Genomic DNA, 10,126 nt, shown 5'->3' on the forward strand with positions numbered 1-10,126 from the left:
TGATTACATTTGACACAATGTATCAGCATTCTCTTTAATTATATTTGGTTGATCCCAAATATTAGTACTCTAGTGTCCCTGCTTTTGGGGAAGTCTATCTTCTCTCACCTATGTGTCTATCAGCGTCCACCTGCTTCTAGAAAGGGGCCTGGGAGGCAGAGTATTATGAGCAGAGCTGCTAAGCCCATGGCCAGCAGCTTTGTTGTGATGAGCCTTTTGCTAACTTCTTCTTTTTCCTCAGTGTTCCCTTTTGGTGATTTCTTAGTGGCTACCACATATGCACATATGTTGCACTACACAACTTTGAATTGCCACACAATTTACCATGGGAACGACAGTGAATGTATAACATCACAGCCTGTCTATTCTTGAGCTGCCACTCCCGTTTCTGTTGCTGTGTTCCCATTAATGTCAATGTACATTTGATAAGTTTGCTTTGTACTTATTCCTACAAACCTGATATTGTATTGTGCTGAGCTGTTAAGTTTAGGGTTGGAAGTTCAAATTCACCAGCCCCTCCATTGGAGAAAAGTGAAGTTGTATGTTTCCATAAATATAACAGCTTTGGAAACCCTAGGAAGCAATTCTCTCTTTTCTATCACGGTCCTTGGACTCGGAATCAATCTGCTAGCAGTGCATTTGGATTTGGAGTTTCTATCAGTCTGCCTTCCATAGTGGAAATTTCTTTCATATTTTGCTTTTGATGGGTACTTCTTTGTGTGTTTCTCTATTTTTTTGTTGAACTTGGGTCATATTATTATCTCTTTTGGTTTATTTTAAACTTAAGATTTTATTCTACTTTTTGTGGGTAATTTTTCGGATTGGAGATCTTGGTGGCCCAGTGGTCAAGTCCTTGGCTGCCAACCAAAAGTCTGGGCCTGAATATGCCAATGGCGCTGCAAGAGAAACAGTTTTAACCAACCTTTGTGATAACTGCAGACCCCATGGGGAAGCCCCGCTCTCTCCTACAGGCTTGCTAAAAGTTAGAATCAGTTCAGTGCCAGTGAACTTGGCATCATCTCCTGAAAGTTCCTAAAAACGATTTTTTTTAACCAACACATAAATTAACTTATTGAAATAGTTGATTTAAGCATCTGCAATGGTGACTTCAACCTCTACTCCAGGCTCAATACTGATGGAAGTGATCTGCTTCACTATCTCAGACGGACTGTGCAAGTCAATGAGACGCTTGTGGATCCTTATCTGGAATCGATCCCAGGTCTTAGAACCTTCCCCACAGGGAGTTTTCCTGGTCGTAATTCTCAGAGTCTTGGTAGGCATCCTAACTGGTCCCTTTACATTCAGGTTCTTCTCCTTAGCCCCTCTGATCAAGTCAGCACACACTTTCTCCAAGGATTTCACGTTGCGGCTGGTCAGAGTCATTCTAATTCGGTGAATGGCCACCTCTGGTTCCACAGGCGTCTTTCCAGAGTACTTAAATGCCATGGCGGTGGGGCGCTTCATGACGACTTGTTCCTCGGAGAGAGCGAACAGCGGTGAGTCAAGAATGGGAGCAGGACGACGGCTTCATCTTCCTCAAAGAGAGCCCTAAAAACTATTTTTATTATTAGTTGTTAGCTGTTGTTGTGGTTTTCAGTGCTGATTCAGTTCTTAAGGCCTGGTCCCTGAAGTGCCGAGTGATCTTGTTGATATTAGCAGTTGGCCTTGACTTTCTAGATGAAAGATGAGGACTCTCTATGTCTTTTTCTGACAGGCCCCACTTCACCAGCTCTCCACGTGTCCTGCAGTGGGCAAGGAGCTAGCCATTTTCTTTTGTATCTCCATCTGTCCAACGTATTCTGGCTTTGCTGCCCTTGGACTCCTTCCATCTCAGTGCCCATTCATCTGCGCTCAGAGATACTGAGCAGCCCGTTCCCTCCTCGGGATTGTATGGACCATGAATCCCCACAACAACAACAAAAGCTCCTCAGTTTAGCTTCCTTCTTCCGTATTCCTGTTTGGGGTGCTCCCCAGCCCGACCTCAACGGGCTGCAGTGAGCATGCTGCCACTGTGCGCTGCCAGGTTCTCGCCCATTCTGCCTGTTCCCTTCTCATCTTCTCCAACTCTGGACTCCCTGCGACTTTCCAGGACCTCGATGGTCATCTGGAGTTCTGAGACCTCAGTGTACGCTTGTCAGGAGGTGGGTTCTCTCTGGAGGGGTGAAGGGAGCAACCCGCACTTTGCCAGCTTGCTGCCCCTGCTGACACTCACTGTGGAAATCACACTCCACAGGCGGCCGCTGCATTTGCTAAGGGACACTCAAGCCACTGGTGCATTCGCCAGTGCAAATGCGCGTGAGGTAGCAAACGGCCTTTTTTTTTTTTTTGCCAAGTGCTTTTTATTCCTTGTTGAATAAAGCAATGAAACTGAACTATGCTTCTAAAATAGACATTTATGGGGAAAGTGCGCATACACCCAGGCTGGACCTAGCATTTCATACTTGGAAGACAGGAAATATTTGAGGGCTGTATCCTTCGAGCCTTTTGATATAAGAAAATAACTACGCATACTTAAGCACTTCCTTAATTTAATTGGCATACAATTTTAAGACCATAACTTCGTGCAATATCAACAAATTCTGATGATTGTTTCCCATAGATTATTTTTCAAACACAAGGTAGGGTGTGTTATTAGGTCACTCAAGATTCCTTTAATAGTTGTGATCTAATTTCCTCCCATCCCCCAATCATTGATTTTTAATGTTTATGGTTTTGCTTGCCAGGAGATTCAAAGAATAGTATAAACATTGTCTTTACAAATGCTTCACAACATCCAGTTCTGAGTTTCAGCACGGCCTTCACAGAACTCCCTATCTTGTGGACTGAATCCCTCTCGTGAGCAGACCACAGATTCGCTGATGCTCACAACTCCAAGCATTCAATGATGCAAACGACCACCCCACTTCTGAGACACCGAGCATCTTCAGATAATAAATGTCCACTTCCCTTGACCTGCAAAAGCAAAATATTAGCTTGAGAGTATTTAGTTCTAACGCAATTTAGATACATGTGAACGTCAGTGAGGACAGCGATCATGATCGGTTTGGCATTTTCTTAGTAAGTGGCTGATAGCCTGTTCTCTGCCTCTTCTACGTGAGTCATTTACTGACAGATGCAATGAGGTGTCCATTCTTTTTTGAAACCTTGGTTGGTTCTCTTTCATCTCTCCACCCCCCCCTCCCAGAGAGCTCTGCTTCCGTTTTAATAGATTTTATTAACTTATCCACTGGACGCATATTTAATTGGTACTCTCTGCCCACACCAAGGACTTGTGCATGTACTGCAGCATGTAAGACAGGACCTTAGTGGTCGGTCAGGTGGCAACCTCGTGGAAGGGCTCAAACCTGGCTGATGCACATTTCATGTAGGTGGGGCATGTCGTATCTGGGATGCAGACAACATGTTTGAGAAATCCAAAATGAAAGGGATTTTGCCTGTAGAAGAGATACTCTCTGGTGCAGAAGACAGACGTCCACTTGATAAAGTGTGAGGGGGCAATGCTGAGCTAAGACGTCACAGCAAGAGCAAAATAAATCTCAGAGAGCACTCCTGATCAGAAAACAGTGCAAAACCAGTTGATTTGGAGTCAAGACGAAAACACTAAAATTGAGAGCGAGATTGTTTGGCTAAACGGTTTGGTCTTAATTCTGAAAGTAAGTGGTGGGGAGACAAACAGAGACTTTGAGGGACGTAGCTGTGCTTTCTGGCAGTGAATCTGGAGGTTAGTCTCCAGGAAAAGGAAGGGAAGAAGCGCCCGGGAGGTCGGTTAGGACGTTCTTACAACTCTCCACGTGTGGCTAGATCCGAGAGGGGAGGTTGCGGCAGATACAAGGGAAACAATATACACAACATGGGAGTGTTCTTTCATTTCCTCAGAGAATCGAGTTTGGCTTATTTAGTGAGGCAATCAAGTCAGGTATACTTCTTTTAAGCTTCCAAAAATGTATCTGCTTATTTTGCACAAGCTGACATTTACTTATGGAGTTTACGAAATGGAAATAGTCAATCATTTGAAAGACATAATCAAATGCTAGACAATTAATATTGTCAGATTATGAAGTCCACGATGCTTCCATTCCTGTACTCCACTCCCCATATTCTGTCTACCTGGGGAGCTTAGTTGATGCTAACCGTTCCTTCTACACAGCTGAGAAGACAAGTTTGTTTTGAAGATGGGGAAATTGTACCACCGAAAATTTAAAGCCACCAGGGGACAGACAGTATTTCTGCTACATCAAAGGTCTTTAGCTGGAGATTGATTGGTATGACTTCCGGTGGCCATCACTTCCAATGGATCCATCTGATGAGGTCAAATTTGTAGTGAAACAGTTCATGGAAGATCATTAAGGCTGAATGTACATGGGGCCACTTGGGTGTGTGATCTAAGAAGGAATTGATCCTTAATTGCTAAATAATTTGGGAAGCTTAGGACAATGGCATTATATTATTGCTATGGTATATCTAGAATTTTAAAATATTGTTTTCTTGAAGAAATTTTTAAAAACTGACCTGTTTATACTTGATGTAGAATCACCTCAAGTTACCTTTTGCTTTTGTGGGATTTTCTATTTAATAAAGATAATCTTTGACTCAAAAGTGAAGAGAGAAAATTCAAGACATAAGAGATCCCCAAAAGTTCAGTGATAATAAGTTTTGACAAATTCTTGGATACAATATCCCAGGAGATGACACAGATAATGCCTTCATTAAAACAACTACTCTGAACATGCATTGTTCAAATAAGGAGATGTGAAAATGCTCATGGAAGAAGTGGGAATGTAAAAGAATGGGATTTTCTTATGACTTTTTGAAGCCCCCTCATATTTACGAATCTACTTGGGAAGGTGAAACTTCTTAGTTTGCATATGTACATGATAAAGCAGCGACACGAAGCAGGAAGGGAAATGGAGATTTAAATTACATTTTCCTTAATATTTATGCTTAAAGCCATTTTTATTATTTATGGGCTTACACTTCGAGTGTTTGAAATGGAAATCATCCATTAAAATCTGATTTTACTGTTCTGTTTTTGTTTCTTTTTTAGCACAGTTGCTCAAGGAAGCTGTACTCTAATATGCGATGATTTACTCTTTTATCACAAACAAGCACAGAATTCTGGACATTGAAGGCCAGCATAGTGGAGGAACAAGGGGGAAAAGGAAGTGCTTAGACCTCTTCACTCTGGCATGGCTCCTTCAGAAATCTGATAGTCAAGATCTTTGTGCCTCTGGAGGAGGAAAGAAAGAGACCATAGAGGCATTCTGTACATAATGTGGAAATAAAACACTCTATTGTGCACCAAGACAATAGAACTAGTCTATAATAATGTAGTACAAGCAGACCATAAACCACCCAAGCCAGCAATGCAATCTTTGTTCCGGTGCAATCTTCCATATCAAACATCTACAATTCCCAGGGGTAAGAAAGAGAAAGGCCTTTCTCCCATTTCCTATAACATTCCACCACTTCTCGCTCCTCATTGTGGTAAGCACTTTCATAAGGCTCCCCTTTGGGTTGGCTAAACATGTTTGACAACACAGGACTTGTCCTAAGTCTTCCCCCAAATCCCAAATGAAACCCTGACTGTTTCTATGGCAAGGAGCTGTGGAAATGGTTACACGGTGGACTGCTAACCCCAAGGTCAGCAGTTCGAAACCACAAGACACTCTGTGGGAGAAAGAGGAGGCTTTCTGCTCCTGTAAAGAGTTATAGGCTCGAATACCCACAGGTCCGGTTCTATCCTGTCCTACAGGGTAAGTATGAGTTGGAATCCACTCTATGATAGGGAGAAGGAGAGGAAAGGGTTATGTGTGAGAATAGAAGAGAAAGAAAAGGCTCACGATGCTCACAGCCCTGTGCTATCCTCTTTCCCCCACACTGAAAAAGGTGGTGTGGACTCCACATCTTTCTGGTGAGCTTTTGATTTTACTGTACATCTCTGTCTGTTATATAAAGATGGTCAATATTCACTAGTTTCCGCCTGACTCAGCAACCAGATCAAGCCCGATGGGGGTTTCTGAAATGAAATCTTTCCAGGGTAGTAGCAGCCTCTTCTTTCTCCCATGGAGCAGCTCGTGGTTTCAAACTGTACACCTTACAGTTAGCAGCCCAACGCATCAACCACTACACTACCATAGCTCACAGACGTTCCATAATTTTATCAAGTGAATAAACATTCATCTATAATCAGTGTCGGGGGCCAAATACAAAGATCTTGATCTCACAAACATCAACAATCTGGAGTAGGAAACATAAAGTGGAGGCAGAAGTATTTTGGGAAAGTCATATGAAGAAGTGAATGGATACGCACTCAACTACTCACAGACTGTTGACTGTCTGAGCTCACTCAGAGGCCCCCTGACAAGCAAGCTTAGCCTCTGCATCTACAAGGTCATGGGCTTGAAGGCTCTAAGGACCACTGCTCTCTTCGGCACACGTGGGATTGCCCTGGATTGGGATGAATATGGCAACTAACAAAAGCAACAGTGAGGGTGAGTTCTTTCTTCCTCGAAGGGCATCAGGGCTGGCATCATTGGACCATTCATTCCTGCGATCTTTTGGTGATCTTCATAGATGCGTGACAAAGCTACCGATAGTGTGGCTGTAGACCACATGAACATGTCGTCCATGATAATGCTTCATTGGATCATGGAAGGGGCTTTCCAAGGCAGCTGATACTAATGGGTAGGAGTAGTTTGAACAGGCCTGTGAGATCTAGTTTCAGATTTTCCACTCTACCTCTTACTCAGTGCATCACTGAAGCCACCTTGTATTTTTCTTTCCTGGGCATCCTTGCTCGAGAGGCCTTGCCAGGCATACTACCCATAGAAACAGAGACTCGTACTTGCCTGCTTGTTTTAAATTCGGATGATGGCTGCTTTGGTTGCCTTCAGAAACTGGACTAAAGGAGCTAGATGCCGCTTGCACTTCTCAACTAAGGCTTGAAAGAGGACAGATGGCCTCAGTTTTCAGAAAGGTAACCTTTCTCACCGAGTCTGGGCTGAAGGGCTACAGAGTTCTGCCTACCCTCCCAATCTTATCCTTTCCCAGGCTTCTCTGAGAACAAGCCTGTAAATTTAAGTCTGTTCAGATTAGGGTCATTAAAAGAAATTTCTGCCAATAGCAAACCAAAGTTCTGCGTGAAGTCAGCCCTGGAATGGGAACGTGAAGGATGTCTCTAGTCCACCTCCAAGAATTTCTGGCCAAGCTACAAGCTAGACGAGACAAAGCACAGATTAAAACCTTCCCTGTGGTCATGATAAGCTCTGGGGGACTTTCACAACTCTCATCTGTCCATTGCCAGGTCAAAGCCATACATTCTCTCTGCCCCTGCACTTGCACGCACACACATCCCTCTCTCCCTTTCCATGGACCTGCTGTGACACGTTCTGCACACACGTACAGCATTGAAACTAATTTATATTATTCATGCAACTGAGCCCTGGGGTTTGAGAAATTCTGGATGAGATCAGGCAGACGAATGCTGCCAGACAAAATATCTGTCATGGTAGCAGCAAGGCTTAAAAAAATACAATTGCACACTACAATGATAACTAGGACTAAATATATATACATATATATTGCATATATATAAAAAGAGAGAGAGAATGTTCAATATGCAGAAAGTAATTTGAAAGAGGATTAAGTGAAAGCAGCCTTTATCTTCAGTTGGTTTCACAACACAGGCTAGAATCAAGTTCAAATATGCAATTAAAATTCACACTTGGGACATGGAGTGCACAGTTCCCCTTTGCTGGCCAGCCTAAGGACAACTGGGCAGCCTTATAGTGTCAGAAAAGCCCCTCACCACCACCTAGCTGTTTAATTTCAGAGTGAAATGAAGGGGCTCCATCAAATGGCCTTTGACATCCTTTCAAAGTCTGTCCTTAGTCTTGGTTGGCAATCTTGACTTCCCAGGAGAGGCTCAAAACCCATCCTTTTTCCAGAGAGCAGTTTTCAAACGCGCTTTTTCTTTAGCATATTATGTGGAACCTATTTGGGATCGGTGAGAAGGACAGAGAGGAGGGAGGATGAGAAAGAGATTGTTTTCTGGTAACATTTACCCTGAAAGCTGTAGAAAGACATGCGTGTTTGCAATGGAACCATCTAGTTTGACTCCTTTGGAGAGCAGAAGGTAGCACTGTAGCTTCAAATTAGAGTCCACCCAGATGTTTCTGCTGAGCTCAAAGGCTTTTCAGTGAGCAAAGAGGAACAGGCTCGCCTCAAAGCACATTTCCTGCTAATGAAATTGCCCTTGCATTGAATGCCTATTAGGTATCTAATTTAATTGGCAGTGCATGTCTATAAAGTAGGTATACCTATCTCCATTTTATGTAGTAGGAAACTGAGTTCCAGAACGGTTAAGTAACTAACCCGACATCGCACAGTTAGTAAGTTAACCGGAAAGGTAACTGGAAAAACCAGTTCTCACACACAGAGCGCTTCATGTTCAAAGACCATGTTTTTTCACCACATACACTGCTTTTTGGCCCAGGTTTTTTTTTTTGGATCTGGATGACAGAGTAACTGAATCACTTGGTGTTTCAAAGCTTCCAGGTATAGAGAGTCATCTTTTCAGAGTGTGCACAATTTGGATATGATAGCTGGTGTAGATCAGCTTGTGGTGAAGAGATTGGAGACCAAGTTCTTCTCTTACCTCCGAGAAATGCTAAGCTGGCCTCTCTTGTCCCTACTTCTCCGCTAGCATTGGGCAGAAGAGGGTGTTGGCATCTGTTCCATAGCGATGTATGGCAAACACAGATGTCTGAGGAAAGACGGACTAGTGGGCAACTCATGTGGGAGTCTGCCCATTAGCCATTACATGAGTGCATAAACACAGGCAGGTCCCCAAATCCCTGTGTACCATGGACCAACCAAGTTTGGACTCACACCTGCCTGGGACACCTGAGAAGCTGCTTACCAGGGCACGTGCTCAGCGCGGATGGCAAAGGCTGCCCAGTGAGAAACATCGTCATTCTTCCCTACGCGGATGAAACCCGAGCCTTTCAGGGGTATTTCGTGACACTAATCACCAAGTAAATAGGCTCTTTTATGCTAACATCTGTGTGTGTGCCACTTCCCACACCAGCCTTCTTCCTGCCTGCCTGTTCTCACTGCAATATCGGAAGTGTCACAGGGCCATGTGAGCCTTGGAAGGGCCCTGGGGCTGCCGTGGAACCTACGCGGCCTTTCTCAGAGGCTCGGGCTGAGGGAATTCATTCCAAGGAGGCAAATGTTCTTGGAAACAAGCAAGATCCTCGTGGGGTGCAGGATACATGAGCTGCTTTGGCAGCTGCAGAGGGCTTCTCCGTGGTCTCCATGGTGGTGGCTGCGGAGCCTGCGTGGATAATTCACTGGGAGAACAGACTGCTTGGTTTAGGTTTCTTGCTTGCTTGGCATAAGCCAGTTCACGAGGCACCTCCCATTCCCTAATGCCACATTTACAAAGTGTGAATTCAATTTTTGTCCTTGGCCTTCTCGGCCCAACTCCTACCACTTCCCGATTGCAGCATCTCTTAAAACACAATTTTGTTGCCTTTCGAAATTCCCTAGTAAACCCTGCTTGCTTATAAATGGGGCGGGGGCGGATACAGTATCTTATATATTTTCCTAAATCAGGCTATTCACAGGCCTTGTTGTCTGAGATCCTCCTTCCAATGTTCCTAAAAGCTCACGGTAGTTATCATGTTCCAGCTGTTGCAAGAGGAAAAACAGGGACCATTCATTTTCTTTCCTTCTGCCAAAACAACCAAATTCGAGTGAATTGAAAATAAAGTCAAAGGAGCAGGAGCCTTCTGTCTTTCAGCTCAACGCGTTGCGAGTTGCTTGCTTGCCCTTTCCTCTGTCTCCCCCTCAAGTCTCACAGGGACAGTCTCATTACCCCACTAGGATTTGGCTGGGGAGGCCGAAGGGGCAATGATGACATGGAAGACTCTGGGTGCGGTGCCAGAGTGAACATTTTCCTGTGCAGTGAAAGCAGAGAGCATGTTTGATGGACCACATTCTCGGTGCAGTTACACAGCCTTGAAACATGTCCATGGCTGCTGGTTTCAAATAAAAAAGCATCCTGGGGAGAAGGGGGACACAGATGTGTCCTCCAGGCTTGCCCCCACGGCCAGGGCAAGAA

The 10,126-nt window shown here is 44.2% G+C and overlaps 1 protein-coding gene across 1 annotated transcript; it reads right to left on the reverse strand.

Moving 5' to 3' along the window:
• Positions 1-1,081: 1,081 nt before the first annotated feature.
• Positions 1,082-1,446, reverse strand: LOC142452762 (small ribosomal subunit protein uS10-like). The gene has a single exon (XM_075553982.1). The coding sequence runs from the start codon at positions 1,444-1,446 to the stop codon at positions 1,087-1,089; it is 360 nt and encodes a 119-aa protein (XP_075410097.1). The 3' UTR covers positions 1,082-1,086.
• Positions 1,447-10,126: the final 8,680 nt, after the last annotated feature.

This window comes from Tenrec ecaudatus, chromosome 7, assembly GCF_050624435.1.
Source record: "Tenrec ecaudatus isolate mTenEca1 chromosome 7, mTenEca1.hap1, whole genome shotgun sequence".
Taxonomy (NCBI): Eukaryota; Metazoa; Chordata; class Mammalia; order Afrosoricida; family Tenrecidae; genus Tenrec; species Tenrec ecaudatus.

Excerpts from the sequence above, each read along its gene's own strand:
- LOC142452762 (XM_075553982.1), bottom strand. The coding sequence starts at position 1,446 with ATGGCATTTAAGTACTCTGGAAAGACGCCTGTGGAACCAGAGGTGGCC.